We start from the raw sequence: 21018 nt of genomic DNA, 5'->3' as shown, positions 1-21018 counted from the left end.
TAAAATTAAAAGGAAGAAGAATATACCTCAAATTTATGCTAAATTAATTCCAGTGAGATACAGAACTATTACTCCTGTAACTCTATTCCTTCTCACCCCCTTTTAGTGTTATTATTTACATATATATTACAAATTACATCTATATATGTAACAACCCCAACAATATATTTTGAAAGTTATTAGCTTATATAATTTTATGTCTTGAAAGAAGCTGAAGGAGAAAGAATAAATGTATAGGGCTTGTTATATTAACTTTCTGACTTACAATTTCTGGTTCTCTTTATTCCTATGAGTTCACCTTACTATCAGGTGTCATAATGGGAAATATATTACATTTAAGTATGTCATGGGCCCTGCAATAAAATTGTTGTATACAATTGCTTTTTAAACCAGTTAAGAGGAGAACGGAAAATAAACCTGCATTTATACTGTCTTTTATAATTACACAATTCCCTTACTGGTATTCCTTATTTTTCCATATGGGTTTGTGTTACCATCTGAAGTCACTTGCTTCCTGCCTGAAAGTCTCCTTTTCTGTTGTTTGTAAAGTCAATTTGCTAGCAATAAAGTTTCCTCAAGTCCCCAGACTGTTTCAATAAAATCAGGTCTTTGGGGGAGGACTTCAGAGATCTCTGTGATGATGCACTGCCTCTCTCCCTGGACAAATATCTCTGAGCCACTGCTCCTCCCTGGGCAGGAGTGGTAGCCTGTGGTCTTCCCCACGTGACTCTCCCAGCTTGGAAACTCCTTCCTACAAGTGAGCCAAAGGGAGGGTGATCAGGCCAGGCAATCTCAGCCTGCTGTGCATCAGCTATAGCCTTCACTCTGTGAGTGGGGCTGGGTGCACGTTGGGAGCCACAGGCTCCAGTATCTGCAACTCAGTGTTGGAGCGGATGAGAAATACTGGTGACCTGGCTGTCCCAGTGACACACCTTACCCTGCTTGAAAGAGGGAAGAGGAAGCCACATCTTGTGGACCACACTCATCAGGAGCCAGGAAGGGGCTTTTGTCAAACTGAACTAGTTAAGAAATCCTGTAAAATCCAGGAACCCTCCCATTTGCTGAGCTTTCAGATACTCCCTTTTATGGTTGTTGAGTCACTGCTTTGTAGCCAGTGCTTTCGGTTTCACATTACTTAAAACCCTTCACTTCTAATTAAAGTGTTTTCTGAATTCCAGAAAGTCACATCACATCAGAGGGGAAATAAAAGCCCAACCATCCAGTAAAAGGCAGAGAAGTAACAAACCACTGCAACCGACACTGCGGGGGGGAAAAAAAGGTAAGAACTTTATTTTCTCATCAAAGCAGCTTTCTCTCCACCTCTAAAGGACTGTACTCTGAGAAATGGAGTCCAGGATAAGGTTGGGGCAGGGTGGGGAGGATTTACAAGGGTCAGTTCATTTTCCAAAGAACGATGAGCATGAGGATAGGTTGCAGCAGAGCCCGCGTGGGACAGGCAGTGAGGTGCAATCCCGGTGATATCAGGTGGCAGCGCATCCCTAAGTGTCACTACTGCGCTTGGAGGAATTAGGCAGCAGCAGACATGGGGCTAAGCTCGGAGTTTGAAATGCATTATAATTGTCTTTCTCTTTTGGCCAATATTGTGCTGGCTGCAGACACAGTTAAATTACTGTTGTTTTTATGGAACTTGCTCAGTTCTGATCTGACTGCAGCTGACACACTGAAAGGGCTATAAATACGTTATTTTCGTGAAAAAAGAAGCATAGATAATGAGATGCAGCGTAAACAGCCACCTGACACTGTTAAAAAAGAAGAAAGAAAAACCTGAAACTCAGAGTGAAAGATGAAGATTCACGAACACACCATACATTTTAGTCATATAGATGAGCTTTGTTCCAAAGTTGGACTAGATTACTTCCTTTAGAAGTAATCCGTGTTCTGGTTGCTGGATGGAGGCTGGGTGAAAAAGGGGAAGGGATACAAATTGGCAGTTACAAAACAGTCACAGGGAGGTAAACTCCTGCAAAAAGAATATAGTCAATAATATTGTAATAATTTTGCATGCTGACAGATAGGTATTAGACCCATAGACGGGATCCTTTTAAGGTAAACAAATGTCTAACCAGTGGTTCTCAACCTGTGAGTGGCGACCCCTTTGGCGGTCGAACGACCCTTTCACAGGGGTCGCCTAAGACCATCATACTTATCAGATATTTACATTACGATTCATAACAGTAGCAACATTACAGTTATGAAGTAGGAACGAAAATAATTTTATGGTTGGGTCACAGCATGAGGAACTGTATTTAAAGGGCCAGAAAGTTGAGAACCACTGGGTACGCTGAAACTCATAATATTGTCAACTATAATTGAAAAATAACAATTTTTTAATAAAATAAAATGAAAAATAGCCGCGGTTCACTAGGTCCAATTTCTTAGGGCCGACTTCTTTCTTACCCCTTACAAGTAGAATTTGGCCCCACTACTTTACTAAAAAGTTTTCTCTTAAAAGAACCTGCATCGCTAAAGCCAACATTTGGTTTACCTGATCTCTCTGTGCTCTCAAGCAGTTTTGTTCTTGCTTTCTGGAAACTGCCTCTGAATTCCTTGATGAACTTTACTCATCACCTATTTCTCTGACAACCCTATCTCTCTCTCCTTTCAGTTCTTCCTCTCCCTCTCTCTCCCCAGTTTTCTCCCTTCCTGTTTTCTTCCTGCTTCTCCTTCTCGTCTACCAAATGGAGAAACAGAACAAAACAGAAAATCTACAAGTGTATGATTAGAAATATATTTTCATCGAACAACCTTCTCCTTAGCTCTCCTGATCTTTTAATCCATATTTCATAGTCTTTGGTTCCCTTACACCACACACATGAATACACAAACATGGTTTTTGGCAACATTCAGTATTTGCAGTTGTGCAGTCTTACCCCCTTTTAGTTGAGGCTAATTTTTTGTGAAGCTAATGAAGTTGAAGTATAGGGCCCCTTGCTTGCACAAGCCCATACCAAGGCTTTGGGCAGGTCCTAGTCATGTTTTTCATACAGTCATACATTTTTATAAAATTTTCAAATGTAAGTTATATTAGTTCCACTTCCAGAATAGCAGTATAAGCAGTTCTGTGAACCTTCACTTCTGCAAAATAAGCACAACTAGTAGAAAAAAATACATATTTCAAACCTGTGAAAAAATGCCCTACCCAGTTTGCTCAGTGGTTAGAGTGTCAGTTCACAGACTGAAAGGTTTTGGTGAGGGCATATGCTGGAGGCAACCAATCAATGTGTCTCTCTCATTTTGATGTTTCTCTGTCTCTCTCCCCCTCCCTTCCACTCTCTTTAACAAATACTGGAAAAAAATCCTTGGGTGAGGATTGACAACAACAACAAATCTGTGAAAATTGTCCCAAAAGCATACATCAAATGATGAAACATATATTCACAAAAGTCTTTTTTCATACTAGAATTAATGAATAAATATTGAAATTCTTACATATAGCCAGGATGTAAACTACCCTCCAAATCCTATTCTATTTTACATTTACTGTCTAGTTTAAAATTTTTTTTAATATATTTTTATTGATTTTAGAGAGATGACAGGAGAGGGAAAGAGAGATGAAAACATCAGTGATGAGAGAGAAACATCGATCAGCTGCCTCCTGTGGGCCCCCTACTGGGAATCAAGCCCATAACCAGAGCATGTGCCCTGACCAGGAATTGAGCTGTGACTTCCTGGTTCATGGGCTGATGCTCAACTACTGAGCCACACCAGCTGGGCTCTCGTCAAAAAATGTAATGAGAATCTAAAAAGAAAGTTTTCTATGATAAATTAAAGATTTTGTTCATGAAAGTGGTTAAATGTTGATATCCTTATCATACCAATTTTTTTAAAATGTATTTTTATTGGTTTTAGAGAGGAAGGGGAAGAGAGAGAGAGAGAGAAATATCAATGAGGAGAGAGAATCATTGATCAGCTGCATCCTGCATGGATCCCCCTGGGGATCAAGCCTGCAACTTCAGGATTTGCCCTGACCGAGAATTGAACCATAACCTCCTGGTTCATGGGCTAATGCTCAACCACTTTGCCACTCTTTTTTTAATGAACTATTTCAATTGAACTTCTGTAACTTTCTAAAATAATACAAATCTTGCCCTCATCCATCTCACTGTTGACACAGAACTTTTGGCCATGTTGGGGAATTTTATGACTCTACCTTCTGGATCAAAATAACCTGGTGAAAGTTCTTGATCTGCTTAGAATGGAAATTCTAATCCATCCCATCTCCTCACTTGCAGATAAGGTGACACCCTGGACATGGCCTCAGACATCCACATGCCAGGCCCGGTGTGCCTCATTGAGAACACTAACACCCGACTAGTGGTTAATCCAGAAGCTTTGAAGATCCTGTCTGCCATTACACAGCCTGTTGTGGTGGTGGCCATTGTGGGTCTCTACCGCACAGGCAAATCCTACCTGATGAACAAGCTGGCTGGGCAGCAAAAAGGTGAGGGGCACCAGCTAAGCTCTGCCAGATCCCTTCTGTCTACCCACACTCCCAACATGGAGTATGGTATTACAGGAAAAGCAAGTTAGAGATGTAGAGGAATATTGAAAGCTAACTTTTAATCTATAGTTATGCTCTTATCTTTACTATAATCTGAAAGAGTCAACTCACTGTCTCTTCCCACTTTGCCTTAATTTCTTTTAAAAGCATAAATTTGTATTCCTTTCCTAGAATTTTATATTTAATTTTTTAAAGAATCGCCATATCATTTTCCATAGCAACTGTAGCATTTTACATTTCTCCCAGAAATGCACAGGATTTTAATTTTTCCACATTCTCACTGCCTCTTACTTTTTTTTTTTTTTTTTTGGAGTGATCATCTTAATGGGTGTGAAATAGTATCTCATTTTAGTTTTGATTTGTATTTCCCTAATGACTAGTGATGTTAATCATCTTTTTATGTGTTCACTGGTTATTTGTATATTTTCTTTAAGGAAATGTCTGTTCAAGTAAGTCCTTTGCTCATCTTTTAATTAAGTTGTTTGTTTCCTGGGGTTGCATTGTAGGACTTCTTTATATATTCTGGATATCCATCCCTTAACTAAGAAATATTTTCCTCCATTACATAGGATACTTGTTAAACTCTATTGATAGTAGCCTTTGATCCACAAAAGCTTTAATTTTGAAGCCCAACGTATCTATTTTTCCTTTGTTGTTTATTCTTTGGTATCATATCCAAGAAATCATTCCAAATTCAATATTATGAAGCTTTCCCCCTACGTTTTCTTCTAGGAGTTTTATAGTTTTAGCTCTTACATATAGGTCTTTGAACTATTTTGGTTAATTGTTGTAAAAGGAAAGCTTTCCATTGAATGAGATGTTCACTGAAGGCTTTTAATATATATGGCCTTTATTATGTTGCATTAGTTTTCTTGTCCTAATTTGTTAATTGTTTTTATAATAAAAAGGTGTTGAATGTTTTTGTGTATTGGATATTTGAATTTCTCTGTTTCTCAGTAAATTACTAATGGTTCTAGTTGTTTTTTAAATATATTTTTATTGATTTCAGAGAGAAAGAGAGAGAGGGAGAGAGAGAGATAGAAACATCAATGTTGAGAGAGAATCATTGATCAGCTGCCTCCTGCACACCCCATACTGGGGATGGAGCCCACAACCAGGGCATGTGCCTTGACCCTCAATCAAACCATGACCGCCTGGTTCATAGGTCAACGCTCAACCACTGAGCCAGTGCCAGCCAGGCAACTGGTTGTAGTTTTGTTTTCTCTCTTCTTACCTTGATTATGTTAGCTTTTATCTCCATTTTAAGACATATCTGCTATTAAAACTCCACTCCCTCTGGCTTCTCCTCTCCCCCTGAGGCTTCTCTCTGGGCTCCACGGTTCAGTCTCACACCAAAGGCATCTGGATGTGGTGTGTGCCTCACCCTAAGAAACCAAACCACACCCTAGTTCTGCTTGACACTGAGGGGCTGGGAGATGTAGAGAAGGTAAGTGTTGAAGATTCAATTTGGGAACAATCCCTTCACTTCTGGGTATTCTCTACACTATTTAATTTTTATTCAGATAAGAGCTGGCACTAAACCATATGTGTTTTTTTTCATTTCTGTTTATGTGCTAAGAGACCAAGTTTTGCAATCAGGGATCATGAAAATGTAAGGCGGAATCATAGAAGACTATAGTGGTCATTAGATAGTATTCTAATTATTAACAAGAGGCTGTAACAGTGATGGCGAACCTATGACACACGTGTCAGAGGTGACATGCGAACTCATTTTTTTGGTTGATTTTTCTTTGTTAAATGGCATTTAAATATATAACATAGATATCAAAAATATAAATCTTTGTTTTACTATGGTTGCAAATATCAAAAATATCTATATGTGACATGGCACCAGAGTTAAGTTAGGGTTTTTCAAAATGCTGAGCTCAAAAGTTTCACCAACACGGGGCTATAAGCTAAGCCAGTTAACACAGATGCATAAAGGTACCACAAACAAAATCAGCCATGAGTCCTAACCTGCAGAAAACTTGAGTTAAGGATTAATGTTCAGAAGTCCTAAATTGTTGTTTAAATATAAACTCTGTCAATAACATGGTGGCTTTAGCAAATTATTTCACTTCTTTTACCCTCAGCTTTCTGATCTGTAAAACCGATGCCAACAGTCTATATTTGCCTCATAGTATTGTTTTGACTATTTAATAGGAGTGGAAAGTGTTAGGTGAATAATAATGACTAGATAAAATAGCTATAAGTATTATTACTCTTACATAAGTCAATTTTGCTGTAAAAACATAGAGAAAATTAAACTACATTTAAGGCTTTAGAGTGCCCACCAATCTGGACTGTTTGTTTTGCAATTATCTGCGAATGGTCATAAGAGGACCTAGTGAGAATCAGTGTAACCAAAAACACTAATCAGAAGACTATTCAAAGTCCAAGTCCTACTAACAACCATTTTCATTTGGATTTGTTTTCTTCTTATAAGACATTAATCTAAAAAAAGCCACTCAACTAAATGAGCACCTGTTTACTACTGCTGATCTGGAAAGTGCCATGAGAATAAAACATAATCCTGGCCCAATGTGCTCTGATTTCCAGGGTGACAACCAAAATGACTCCTGGATCTTTGCCCTGGCAATACTGCTGAGCAGCACCTTTGTGTACAATAGCATGGGGACCATAAACCAGCAGGCCATGGACCAGCTGCAGTATCCTTTTTGTGGTCCAGAACAGCATCAAAATCAGAGGGGAAACTACTACCTAAATACCAGCTCCCTGAATGTGAATCCTGGCGAATCAAGCACAAAAAGAGAAAGTATGAAAAATAACTCAAGGGCAGGAAGAATTAACACTTGTGTTAGAAGCAAAGCCAAAACAAAGGTTTGGAATATGTGGGATTAATATGGCATGAGGGGCACTGTTCTTTTACACCATTTTTCCTTAGTTTGCTACTCAGTTATGTGACAGAGCTGACAGATAAAATAAGGGCAAAATCTTCACCTGATGCAAATGAGGTTGAGGATTCAGCTGACTTTGTGAGCTTCTTTCCAGATTTTGTGTGGACACTGAGGGATTTTTCCCTAGAATTGGAAGCAGATGGGCAACCCATCTCAGCAGACGAGTACCTGCAGATTTCACTCAAACTCAAGCAAGGTAAAGGGGACTGAGAACTGATTATTGGGAACCACAAGCCATTAGAAAACATCATCTTTTATTTTTCTATTTAGTGTTTTTACATGTATAGTTTTCTACTTCTCAGCTGCCTAGTTCTAAGATTTAATGCTTGTTTAATATCTAAATTCATAGATTTGATTTTGAATTATCTTCTCCCTTGTTCTGAGAGCAAGTTTCTTTTTCTTTCACCTTTCCCTGTACTGTGATCAAATTGATTTTTATCTCCCTGCTTAGGGTTTATGATGCTGTAATTAGCCAAAGAATATGGAGTAGAATTGGCATTTATTTAAAGAAAATAGATTAAAGCATGATAATGCGGTAGGGCAAGTATTGGCAAACTATAGTCCACAGGCAATGCAGCCTGCCAGCTATCTTACAAACAGGTTTTAGTGGATGAATAATATGTAGATTGCCCATGTCTGCTTTCATGCTGAAATAGCAGAATTGAATACTTGGGGAAAAGAAACCACCTCACCCACAAAGCCTAATATATTTACCATTTGACCATTTACAGAAAAAGTTTCCAAGCCGATATATTAAGCAAAGCCCCTTTTTTATCTTTCTCCAGGTACCAGTCCCAAAGATAAAAATTTTAACCTGCCCCGACTTTGTATCCGAAAGTTCTTCCCCAAAAAGAAATGCTTTATATTTGATCGGCCCACTCATCGGAAGAAGCTAGGCCAACTGGAGACAATGCATGATGATGAGCTGGACCCCGAATTTGTGCAACAAGCTGCTGACTTCTGTTCCTACATCTTTAGCAATTCCAAAGTCAAAACTCTTTCAGGAGGCATCCAGGTCAATGGACCCCGTGAGTCCACTTCCCTGTCATTACTCTCACTGTTAAGATTAAAGAAAGGTGGAATAGCATCCACCTAGTTTCAGCTTTGAAAAATGCAAATCTACAACTATTACTGTGATACATCTAGATGACACACATTTCTAATACGGAGTAGATTTTATTAGTCAGATTTCGTGGGTGAGAAAAGATAGAAAAGGACAAATAAAGAAGCTCTTATTGTTTAAAATTGCCCCAATAAGCTGGACCTGTACTATCCCATATGATAGCTACTAGACAAGTGTAGTAGCAACATTTATCTAAAATTACATATAGATTAATGAGAATTAAATAAAATTAACAATTCTGATTACATGGCTAGTGGCTCCAATATTGGACAGCACATATAGCATACTACCATCATCACAGAAAGTTCTCTTGGACAGTGTTTAGCTAGAATATATGAAATGGAGGACTCCTTTTTAAATTTGAGTATTTTAATCCTCACTCAAGGATATTTTTCAATGAATTTGAGAGAGAGAGAGAAACATCGATGTGAGAGAGAAACATTAATCAGTTGCCGACTGCATGCGCCCCAACTGGGGATTGAATCCACAACCTAGGTGTGTGCCCTGACCAGGAATCAACCTAAAACTTTTTGGTGCATGGGACAATGCTCCAACCAACTGAGCCACCTGGCCAGGGCAGAGGACTTCTTTTTAATTTTTTCACAAATACTGATTTTATAAATGCTTACCATGGAACAGAACTGATGATAGAGACATAAATGAGAGGTACGTTTCCTATCCTAATGGTGCTTAGGGTAAAGCACATGCACTCAATAAACACAGGTCTATGGTGTCTAGAACAGAAGTTCTCACCCTTTGATATGTGTCCATATCACCCAAGATCTTGTCAGAAGAGGATTTAATTCAGTTGATCTGGAGCAAAAGTTGAGAGTCTGCATTTCCAGAGAACTTCTAGGTGATGCCAAGGACACAGATGCTGTGAGCCAAATGAGTGTTGAGAGATACCATCAGATTTATAGAGGATGGACTGTTTCCTCACCCCACCTACAACAAATGTTATCTTTTGTTCTCTATTTGTAGGGCTGGAGAGTCTGGTGATGACCTATATCAATGCCATCAGCAGTGGGGACCTGCCCTGCATGGAGAATGCAGTCCTGGCCTTGGCCCAGATAGAGAACTCGGCTGCAGTGCAAAAGGCCATTGCCCACTATGACCAGCAGATGAGTGAGAAGGTTGAACTGCCCACAGAAACCCTCCAAGAGCTCCTGGACCTGCACATGGCCAGTGAGAAAGAGGCCATTGAAGTCTTCATGAAGAATTCCTTCAAGGATGTAGACCATTTATTTCAAAAGGAATTAGCGGTAATTTTTTTCTTATGTTTATATGGATTAGGGTTTCAGAAAGCAAAATACTACTAGAAAATAAAGAGAAGGAATTCTTACTAGACTTCAAAATGACAAAAACCACTATTTGTTATTATTATATAGAGTGTCCCAAAATTCACGCAAGATTTGCAATTGAATTGAAGAACCAATATTATTTTGATTGACTTAAAGTTTGCACTTTTTTTTCCTATAATGCATAAACTAATCCTCTTTCTCATAATTTAGTTAAATGCATGCAGGTAACAATCAGAGCTTCTCATCAAGGTACAAGCTTGTTGGTACCAGACAGATTTAATATTATAACCAAAAGCAAAGAAAGATGTAGTCTTAGTTATCTTGAGCAGGCTTACATTGAGTCACATTTCTTCCATATACAATCGCTGGTCCAATTTGAAAAGCAGAAGTTTCTTTCTAAAGGTGTATATGTGGGACTACAGAACCTAGTCCTGACCTATGTCAATGCCATCAGCAGTGGGGACCTGCCCTGCATGGAGAACGCAGTCATGGCCTCGGCCCAGATAGAGAAGTCGGCTGCAGTGCAAAAGGCCATGGCACACTATGATGGGCATATAGGTAGCATAAATGCTAACATAAAGCCAGAAATCTCTGCCATGAACTTCACCTCCAAGAGAAAGGGTCTTCAACAGAAAGACAGGATCAGGAGGAAGGATGTGGTCCTGCTGAGGTGCCTGTTAGTTCCAAAAATCCGGAGGTCAAGCTAACATTTTCTGTGTACTCTTTCTACTTCCTATTTTCACATTAAAGGCCCACCTAGAAAAAAGGCGAGATGACTTTTATAAAGAGAATATGAAAGCATCATCGGATCGCTGCTCAGCTTTACTTAAGGATATCTTCCATTCTTTAGAAGAAGATATAAAGCAGGGGGTTTATTCTAAATCAGGAGGATATCGTCTCTTAATACAGACTGTGCAGGAGCTGAAGAAAAAGTATCTTGAGGCACCGAAGAAGGGAATACAGGTAAACAGCATTTATCTGTCCCTCTGTTGCTCCCCTAAACCCCACACTTCCCTTCCTCCCAGTCTCCCTCCACCTCCTTTCTTGGATCTGCTCTCTCCACGATGGCTTCATTCCTCACCCCATATGGGACCACAGCACCAACAGCTCCAAAAGTAGAGCCCTCATCAGAGAACAGAGACTCTCAATCTATATTTATATCAGTCACTTTCAAAGGTTTCTGCTTCATAAGGTGCTAGGCATGGCTAACCTGGAGCATGTACCCACCCTGTGACAGGGGCCCCTTGACCAGCACAAGGACCAGGGCCAAGCGAAGCAATTCCTACAGGAAACGATGGTGGGCAAATAGGAATAAGTGCTTCCTGCGATTTCCTATTACTAATGCCATTTTCTCTGGGTCCTAGAGTGAAGAAGTTCTTCACGCATACCTGAGCTCCAAGGAGTCTGTGATTGATGCAATTCTACAGACAGACCAGAATCTCACAGAAAAGGAAAAAGAGATCGAAGGTGAGGTGCAAGTCAAGAGACTAGATAGCCTCAACAGCTTTTAAAAGTTTAAATAATTTGGCTTTGAGAACCTGGGTTCCTTTAACAAGAGCCAGATGAGCAAAAATGCCTATTACTAGCCAAAGTCAGTCTTAGTGGGGCATATGCAGTCAGCAGCACCAATAACAGATACGTTCACCAAGAGGAAAAAGCAAGGCGGTCACCCACATGAATTTGTCTTCTTCCTTTCCTCCTGGCAGTGCAACGTGTGAAAGCTGAATCTGCAGAGGCTGCAGCAAAAATGCTGGAGGAGATGCAAAAGAAGAATCAGCAGATGATGGAGGAGAAAGAAAGAAGTTATCAGGAACATCTGAAACAATTGACTGAGAAGATGGAGCAGGAGAGGGCTGAGTTAAAAGCAGAGCAAGAGAGGGTTCTGGCTCTTAAACTTAAGGTATTTAATGACATCACTTTGAGGTTTCTCTTTTTCTGTTTTCTCTCCACTCTTCCTGACTTGTTTGTGTGTCTGTTAGAACACAAAACCCGGAAGGACCTTGCTTGCCCACTTATACTTTTCAATCCCTGTCTGTCTGCCTGACTTGGAGCCTGCCTATGTCTGGTTCTTAAAAATTTTTATTGTCCATTATCTCACATCCAGTCCTTTATCAATACAATAGAGTTCTGGTGCATGGATTCGTGCACATGTAGGGTCCCTCAGCCTGACCTGCACCGTCTCGCAATTTGGGACCCCTCGGGAAATGTCAGATTGCCGCTTTCAACCTGATCCCCACAGATGGACTCCACCAGTGCACAAATTCATGCACCCAGCCTCTAGTATGCATATAAGATCTTTGGTTAATCTCTTCCCACGCTCTGCCCTTCCCTGTTTCCTCAGAGATTCATCAGTCCGTTCCATGTTTTCATGCCTGTTCATTGAGCATCTGCCCCCTGGTGGTCAGTGCATATCATAGCTACCAGTTGAACAGTCAAACATTCGAATGGTCATTTGGGCTTTTATATATATACTAGGCGCCCGGTGCACAAAAATTTGTGCACTGGGGAGGTGGTTCCCTCAGCCTAGCTTGTCCCCTATCACATACTGGGAGCCCTAGGGGATGTCCTACTACCTGCTCCCCTTGGGGAGCGGGCCTAAGCCACAGTCTGGCCTCCCTTTGTGGGAGTCGACCGGGCTGATCAGGGGAAGGCACCAGCCCCTTCACCGCACTGTTGTAGCCACTGCCAGTCACCGCAGCCACCAAGGTGTTTTCATCAACACGGACTCCAGTCCCTTTACCATGAAAAAAATGACAACTTTCTTTAGGCATTTTCAAGGTGTGTCTTTCATAGGATATGACATTTCTTTCTTTCTTTATCCTCACCTGGGGATATGTTTCCATTGATTTTGAGAGAATGTGGAAGAGAAAGGGAAAGACAGAGAGAAACATCAAAGTGAGAGGAACACTTTGATTGGTTGCCTCCTGCATGAGCCCTGACCTGGGCCGGAGCCAGGGAGGAACCTGCAACCTAGGTACATGCCCTTGGTCAGAATTGAACCCAGAATCTGCGTTGGGCAGGCCAAGGCATTATCCACTGAGCCAAACCAGCTAGGACAGGATATGACATTTCTTAACCCTCCAGCAGCAGACCTTTCTTTTTTCTCCAGGAATGTGGTAAAAAAAAACCCTAGATCACCTTTTTGTATTCTTATTACCCAAGTTACTAAGAATATTACCAGTGGCATACAGAGAGCTTAACCAATCAGCAGTCAGAAAAGGTGTTTCCTCTGTAGTTCACACCAATTGCTGGTTTGGCCCCTGCCCAGGCCTAATGCCTCTGGCGAGGCATTAGCCCTGGGCCAGGGCACCCTCAGCTCCCTGCCGCCGTGGCCATCAAGGATCGCTGGCTGGCTGCACCCCGGTTCCGGCCGCCACCACCATCAAGGATCACTGGCTGGCTCTTCCCTTACCCAGGCCTAAAGCCTCAGTCCATGGCTTGGAGCTGACATATGAAAATTAGCCGCCATCTTGGCTGGCGATTAATTTGCATATCTCGCTGATTAGCCAATGGGAAGGGTAGCAGTTGTACGGCTAATTACCATGTTTCTCTTTTATTAGATTAGATACTAGAGGCCCGGTGCACAAAAATTTGTGCACTCGGGGAGGAGAGAGGGGGTCCCTCAGCCCGGCCTGTGCCCTCTCGCAGTCTGGGACCCCTCGGGAGATAATGACCTGCTGGCTTAGGCCTGCTCCCGGGTGGCAGAGGGAAGGCCCAATCCCTAGGTGCAGCCCCTGGTCAGGCTCAGAGCAGGGCCGATTGGGGAGTTGGGGCGCTGCCCCCTGTCATGCACAGAGCAGGGTGGATCAGGAGGTTGTGATGCCACCCCTAGTCACGCTCAGGGTAGGCAGATTGGGGGGTTGGGGCACTGCCCCCTGTCACACTCAAGGCAGGGTCAATAGGGAGGTTGCGGTGCCACCCCCTGTCATGCACAGAGTAGGGCCCAACAGGGGGTTTGGGGCTCCATACCCTGTCACACACAGAGCAGGGCCGATCAGGGGGTTGAGGAGCTCCCCCCTGTCACTCACAGAGTAGGGCCAATAGGGGAGTTGGGGCACCGCCCCCTGTCACACACAGAGCAGGGCAGATCAGGGGGTTGGGGCGCCGCCACTGTCACACTCAGGGCAGGGCCAATGGGGAGGTTATGGCTCTACCCCGTCACACACAGAGCAGGGCCCGTGGAGGCTGGGGGGTTGGGGCACCGCACCCTGTCACACACAGAGCCTCAGGGCGATCAGGGGGTTGGGGAGCTCCCCCCTATCACACACAGAGCAGGGCTGATTAGGGGGTTGGGGCACCTTCCCTTGTCATGAACAGAGCAGGGCGGATAGGGAGATTGTGGCCCTGCCCCCTGTCACACACAGAGCCGCAGGGCGAACAGGGGGCTTGGTCACTGCACCCTGTTACGCTGATCCCGGTGCCGGGAAGCCTCGCTGCTCCACTGATCCCGGTGCTGGGAGGCATATTACCCTTTTACTATATAGGATAGAGGCCTGGTGCATGGGTGGGGGCCGGCTGGTTTGCCCTGAAGGGTGGGTCAGGGTGGGGATCCCCACTGGGGTGCCTGGCCAGCTTGGATGAGAGGATGATGGCTGTTTGCAGCTGGTCACACCCCCTTCAGGGTGGGGGTCCCCACTGGGGTGCCTGGCCAGTCTGGGTGAGGGGCTGAGGGCCATTTTCAGGCTGGCGGGTGACTGAAGCTCCCAACCTCTCCTTTTTTTCTTTTTTTTTTTAATTCTGGGCCAGCTTTAGCTCTGAGGCTTGGCTCCAGCTCTGAGGCCTCGGCTGCTGAAAGCAGGTTTCTGGCCTTTGTTTACCTTCTGTATTTGATACAATGTTGCAGTCCGGCTGGCTGAAGCCCCGCTAACTAAAGCAGGTTTCTGGGGTTTTGTTTAGTTTCTATATTAGCAACATAGTTGCTTATAGTTGCAGCTCAGAAGCCGGCAGCAGCAGGCAGGGAATGTTGGCTTCCTCCATCACTGAAGCAAGCAAGCCTCCTGTTCTCTTCAGTGAATGGCTGCCGCCGCCATCTTGGTTGGCAGTTAATTTGCATATCTCACTGATTAGCCAATGGGAAGGGTAGTGGATGTATGGCTAATTACCATGTTTCTCTTTTATTAGATAGGAATAGAGGCCCGGTGCACAAAAATTTGTGCACTTGGGGGAGAGGTGGGTCCCTCAGCCTGGCCTGTGCCCTCTCGCAGTTTGGGACCCCTCAGGAGATAATGACCTGCTGGCTTAGGCTTGCTCCCGGGTGGCAGAGGGAAGGCCCAATCCCTAGGTGCAGCCCCTGGTCGGGCTCAGAGCAGGGCTGATTGGGGAGTTGGGGCGCCGCCCCCTGTCATGCACAGAGCAGGGCGGATCGGGAGGTTGAGATGCCACCCCTAGTCACGCTCAGAGTAGGGCCGATTGGGGGGTTGGGGCACCGCCCCCTGTCACACTCAAGGCAGGGTCCATAGGGAGGTTGCAGTGCCATCCCCTGTCACGCACAGAGCAGGGCCCATCAGGGGGGTTGGGGCTCGGAACCCTGTCACTCACAGAGCAGGGCCCATCAGGGGGTTGGGGAGCTCCCCCCTGTCATGCACAGAGTAGGACCGATAGGGGAGTTGGGACACCACCCCCTGTCACACACAGAGCAGGGCAGATCAGGGGGTTGGGGCGCCGCCACTGTCACACTCAGGGCAGGGCCAATCGGGAGGTTATGGCTCTACCCCGTCACACACAGAGCAGGGCCCGTGGGGTGGGGGCGTTCAGGCACCCCACCCTGTCACACACAGAGCAGGGCCAATCAGGGGGTTAGGGCGCTGCACCCTATCACACACAGAGCAGGGCCCGTGGGGAGGGTTGGCACGCCACACCCTGTCACACACAGAGCAGGGCCGTTCAGGGGGTAGGGGCGCTGCACCCTGTCACACACAGAGCAGGGCCGATCAGGGGGTAGGGGCACCACACCCTGTCACACACAGAGCTGCAGGGCGATCAGGGGGTTGGGGAGCTCCCCCCTATCAGGCACAGAGCAGGGCTGATGAGGGGGTTGGGGCGCCTTCTTCTGTCAGGAACAGAGCAGGGCGGATAGGGAGGTTGTGGCCCTGCCCCCTGTCACACACAGAGCCGCAGGGCATTCAGGGGTTTGGGTGCAGCCCCCTGTCATGCTGATCCCAGTGCCAGGAGGCCTCGTGGCTCCGCTGATCCCAGTGCTGGGAGGCATATTACCTTTTTACTATATAGGATAGAGGCCTGGTGCACAGGTGGGGGCCGGCTGGTTTGCCCTGAAGGGTGTCCTGGATCAGGGTGGGGGTCCCCACTGGGGTGCCTGGCCAGCCTGGGTGAGGAGATGATGGCTGTTTGCAGCTGGTCACACACCCTTTGGGGTGGGAGTCCCCACTGGGTTGCCTGACCAGTCTGGGTGAGGGGCTGAGGGCTGTTTTCAGGCTGGCGGGTGACTGAAGCTCCCAACCGCTCCTTTTTTCTTTTTCTTTTTTTTAATTCTGGGCCAGCTTTAGCTCTGAGGCTTGGCTCCAACTCTTAGGCCTCGGCTGCTGAAAGCAGGTATCTTGTTTGTTTGTGTTCTATAATTGATACACTGTTTCAACTCCAGCTCTGAGATCCTGGGTGGCTGAAAGCAGGTTTCTGGGGTTTTGTTTAGCTTCTATATTTGTAACAATGTTTCAAACTGCAAGCTCAGAGGCCGGCAGCCACAGGCAGGGAACGTTGGCTTCCTCCATCACTGAAGCAAGCAAGCCTCCTGTTAGCTTCAAGCTTCCTTTTATTTTGAGAATTTTTTATTTCTGTCATGTGTATGTATATAAAGTCTGAGTGTGTGTGTGTGTGTGTGTGTGTGTGTGTGTGTATAAGAGTCTATAAGATTTGAAAAGAAACATGATTAAGATTCTCCACGTAGGTTGTATAGAATTAATGGGAATTTAAGTTTAGCAATATATTAGAAGGTATAAGCCAAAATCTCTCTTAGCTAAAGGAGGCTTAAGATAAATAATCATGGAGCTAGGATTTCCAAGTAAAAGTATCCTATATAATAAAAGGCTAATATGTAAATTGTCCCCTTGACTGGGATTTCGACCAGGAGTTCGGCTGCTCGCTATGGTGTGCACTGACCACCATGGGGCAGCGCGGAACATGGAGGTGTTGGCCACCCAGTGCTTGTAGCGGGTGGCAGTGGAGTTGCTGCTGGCCCCGATGGGCCCCAATGAGAGGAGAACCACATAAGTGGGCGGCGCCAGGCCTAGGCGAGTGCGAGTGGGGCCTGATCACCCCACCAATCACCCTGCAGATGGTGACCAATGGCACTGAGGGAGCTAAGCAGGGACCAATGACTCAGGAGGAAGGGATTATGAGGGGCCCCAGATGCTGCCCAGGACCCAGAGGTCAGCTGGGACCTGCCCTTCCATACGAGAAACTCGTGCTTCAATCGCTGGCCAGGCCTAGGAACTGCACCTTTGCTTGAAATTCGTGCACTGAGCCTCTTGTAATGAATATTTATGTTGGAGAAAATTGCAAGAAGAAATTAAATACTAAAAAAAAAAAAAAAGAATGATGAATGTGGAAACTAGCTAGAAGTTGAGATTTGCTTACTGTTGTACTTGATTTACTTTTTATTTGTCCCTTTTTAGGAACAGGCCATGTTACTAAAGGAAGGATTCCAAAATGAGAGCAGACATCTTCAGAGAGAAATAGAGAATCTCAAGAGTAACATGGCAAGAAGCAGGAAAAGATGTATCATAAGCTAAAGACCGAAGGAAAAGAGATTCCCTGGTCACTCTACCCAAGGCATAACTCAAGCAGTTTTAGAAACTTGAAAAATGTCACAACTTGAGAAAATACGACCTTCTTTAAGCTGATAAAAGAAATCTACAGAAAACCCTTCACCTAACATACTTAATGATGGAAAACGAAAGGCTTTGCCCCTAACCCAGGAAAAAAGCAAGGATGTGCAGTCTCTCCTCTCCAGGTAAACAGTATAATGAAAGGCTTCCTACAATAATGGAAAGAGAGAAAAAGAGAAAGAGAGAAAGAAAAGAGGAAGGAAAGAAGGAAGGAAGGAAGGAAGGAAGGAAGGAAGGAAGGAAGGAAGGAAGGAAGGAAGGAAGAAGTAAAGAAAAGGAAAGGAAGGAAGGATAAAATTAAACTGCCTTTATTCTCACACACTTTGATTATCCACATAGAAAAATCCCTGGGAATCTACAACAAGATAGCAAAAAACAGCAACAACAAAAACTCTTGGCACAAATACGTGAGTTTAACAAGGTTGTAAGATTCAAGGTCAATACACAAAAATCCACTTTCAACTGTATTTTTATATAAAAGCAATGGACTATTGGAAACCAAAAATTAAAAAAACCATACCACATACAATAGTTGTTTTTTGAAAATGGAATACTTAGGTAGAAATATAACTAAACACGCAAATGATCTTCTATGCTGAAAAACATTCTAAGACCAAGAGATTATGGGGTCACTCATGATGTATGAATTTCCATAGATTCCAACTCCCTTGTAGTTTTTATGATGTTCCTTTTACTCATTGTAGAGAAGAAGATTTAAGACCCTTATTTTTAGAGTTATCCCTGACAAAAGCATGTGCCTAGTATTTGTTAAGTTTCGCTGAGCATTAAAAATATGTCAACTGTGGGGGGAGGGAGGGCAAAAGGGTACGGGGGGTATCGGTATCGGAAAAAAGGGGTATAGCTGTAATACTATCAACAATAAAGATAAATTAAATATATGTATCTATTGTGTGTTAGGCTTTTATCCAAACAGAAAGAGGAAAATATATGGCTCAGAACGCAATGCCACATAATATACCTACTACACACACACACACACACACACACACACACATCCTACCCTTCCCACTCACTGTGAGTTTTTTTGACAGGATTTCATCAAACACAAGACAGGAAAACTTACTCAGAGATGTTTTCCCCAAAAACTATGTACAAAACAGAATCCCTAGGGAGTTAGATGAGGCTTCATGAATAGCAGCCATTGCTTGGTCTACAGGGATCATTCATTCAAAAAACATTGGTTGAATACCTATCACATTCTGCCAAGGAGTGGGAATATAGTTGTGGTCCCTCTCTTAAGGAGCTCATAGTCTAGTGGTGAAGACAGAGATTAAATAATACAGAAAACTAATGCCCAAGAAATTGAAAGGAGAGGATTACTGATTTAGGAAGGAGTTTCTCTAATCCCTCTACCCCAACATATTTCAGGTGGCTCCTTAGTATGTTTTAACCATATTTCCTTTATCAGTAAATTAGTGGAAAAAAGAAATCCAATTTGGGAGGGAGAGATAGACAGTGCCTATCACCTGTCCCCAGAAAACCTATTTAATTAACAGTGTGTCATGCTCACAGTGTCTCGTGGAGTTGATTGGTAAGGAAATAAAGAAATGAAGAAAGCAATGGGTTCTATCTAGTGGCCAATATTGTTATTACTCTTCACAGTACTTTATCACTACCTTTTGTCACCAGAGTTTGTTCATGTTTATTGTTTGTCTCCCCCACTAGAATACAAGTGGGCAGGAACATTACCTATTTTGTTTATCACGAACTCAGCCATCTAGAAGGGCTCCTGGAACCCACAATAAAAATTTTTAAACACACAAGTAAACAAATTAATGAATATTTTATCATCCCAGCACCATTCCTCATGCTTCTACCTGAAAGTTTAACATTTGATTGTTTAATATCATATTGAATATCACAGGAATTGGATAGTTATGTAAATCCTGTACCATTTAGAGTACAGTCTTCTCGCTCTCCCTCTCTTTCTCCATAAAGTATTTCTTCATTATTCCTTCTTTATAGACCTACAGAACCTAGTGTTGATTTACATTCCTGCTCTGGGGACCTAGCTGACAGAAAGCATGTTGTGCTACCAGCAGCAGTGCCAAAAGGACATTGCACACTAGGACAAATTGAAGGGGCAAAGGGCAGTCCCCACTGAAACCCTCCAGGAGCTGAGAGCCTGCAGAAAGCCTGTAAGAGAGAGGCCTCTAAAAGCTTTAGCGCTCCGTCCTGCATGTGAACCAGGAATTCCGGAGGCGAAGTCACACTGAGAGAGGAAACATACCCTTCCTGAGAAGGGCATTTCCTACCAGGTTCTAACAGGGATTCTCACCTGTGCAGTGACATATTCAAACATTATTAGCCAGAAGCCACACACGGAGTCCACACCTTTTTAAAAATTGTGAAAAATTTTTTACTGACTCAAGTAACCACTGCTAATATTAAATTGCTGTAAGTCCAGTCAAATGTGCATGTGGATAGACAGACAGGAAGGCAGGCAGATAGATTAATAGATACATAGTTACCCTGGGCAGCCTTTCTGTGGTTAAATGTACAATGTCTATTATGATATTTGAAATATGTAACGTGTACAGCTATTATTGCCTGGTTGGAAAGCATCAATTTACTTTCATAATACATACAAAAAAATCTTGCATTTAAAATAACTATATGAGGTTGAAAAAATGGACATAACTCTTTTTTGATAAATATAATTGTATATATTTAATATGTGAAGTATGATTTTATTTCTGTATTATTTTTAAATGTTTTTATTGATATTTAGACAGAGAAGAGAAGAAAGGGATAGAGAGATAGAAACATCAATGATAGAGATACATAGATTGGCTGCCTGCTGGAGATTGAGCCTGCAACCCAGACATGTGGCTTCACCAGGAATCAATATGATGACCTCTTGTTTCATGTGTTGTTTTTTTGGGGGAGTTGGTGGAGTGATGAAAATTTCTCATTGATTATAGCAATGGTTACACAAATATATATAAAACCATTACATTGTACCTTTTGAATTTGTGAATTGTATGGCATATGATCTATATCCCAATAAACCAGTCTGGTTGAGTTTTTTTAAGAAGGTTATATAGCCTGCACTCATGTGGTGGTGGTGATTTAGTCAATCTTGTCATCTTCTGAGGCCTCCTTTTTTCTCTCTAAGACTTTTTCTTTTTAATCTATCTCCAATTCCTAACTACCATTCATTATTATGTACAGCAGTATAGGTGACCAGGTGACTAGTCCATTATTCCAAACCAGGTTTCTGTCCTCCCTTTGTATATTCAACAACTCTTTAATATATTCTGCTGAACAAAGGTCACCTTCTAGGTATCAT

The 21018-nt window shown here is 43.2% G+C and overlaps 1 protein-coding gene across 1 annotated transcript; it reads left to right on the top strand.

The window, feature by feature from the left end:
* The first annotated feature begins 1131 nt into the window (after window positions 1-1131).
* Window positions 1132-20761, top strand: LOC139003532 (guanylate-binding protein 1-like). The gene is made up of 11 exons (XM_070405532.1): window positions 1132-1279; window positions 4254-4462; window positions 5842-5969; window positions 7082-7191; window positions 7440-7636; window positions 8226-8468; window positions 9545-9825; window positions 10615-10827; window positions 11229-11331; window positions 11571-11764; window positions 17493-20761. Exons 2-11 carry the CDS (start codon window positions 4273-4275, stop codon window positions 17607-17609), a joined length of 1776 nt encoding a protein of 591 aa, XP_070261633.1. The 5' UTR covers window positions 1132-1279; window positions 4254-4272; the 3' UTR covers window positions 17610-20761.
* Window positions 20762-21018: the final 257 nt, after the last annotated feature.

Source organism: Myotis yumanensis, unplaced genomic scaffold, assembly GCF_028538775.1.
Source record: "Myotis yumanensis isolate MYYU_CA2020_CCGP unplaced genomic scaffold, mMyoYum1.0.hap1 SCAF_2, whole genome shotgun sequence".
Lineage (NCBI taxonomy): Eukaryota > Metazoa > Chordata > Mammalia > Chiroptera > Vespertilionidae > Myotis > Myotis yumanensis.
Note: the sequence above shows the minus strand (reverse complement) of the source record. Positions and strands in the feature narration are given on the sequence as shown.

Coding starts and splice junctions, on each gene's coding strand:
- LOC139003532 (XM_070405532.1), top strand. CDS start 4,273: ATGGCCTCAGACATCCACATGCCAGGCCCGGTGTGCCTCATTGAGAAC. Junction 7,637..8,225: donor TTCACTCAAACTCAAGCAAG/GTAAAGGGGACT, acceptor ATCTTTCTCCAG/GTACCAGTCCCAAAGATAAA. Junction 11,765..17,492: donor TTCTGGCTCTTAAACTTAAG/GTATTTAATGAC, acceptor GTCCCTTTTTAG/GAACAGGCCATGTTACTAAA.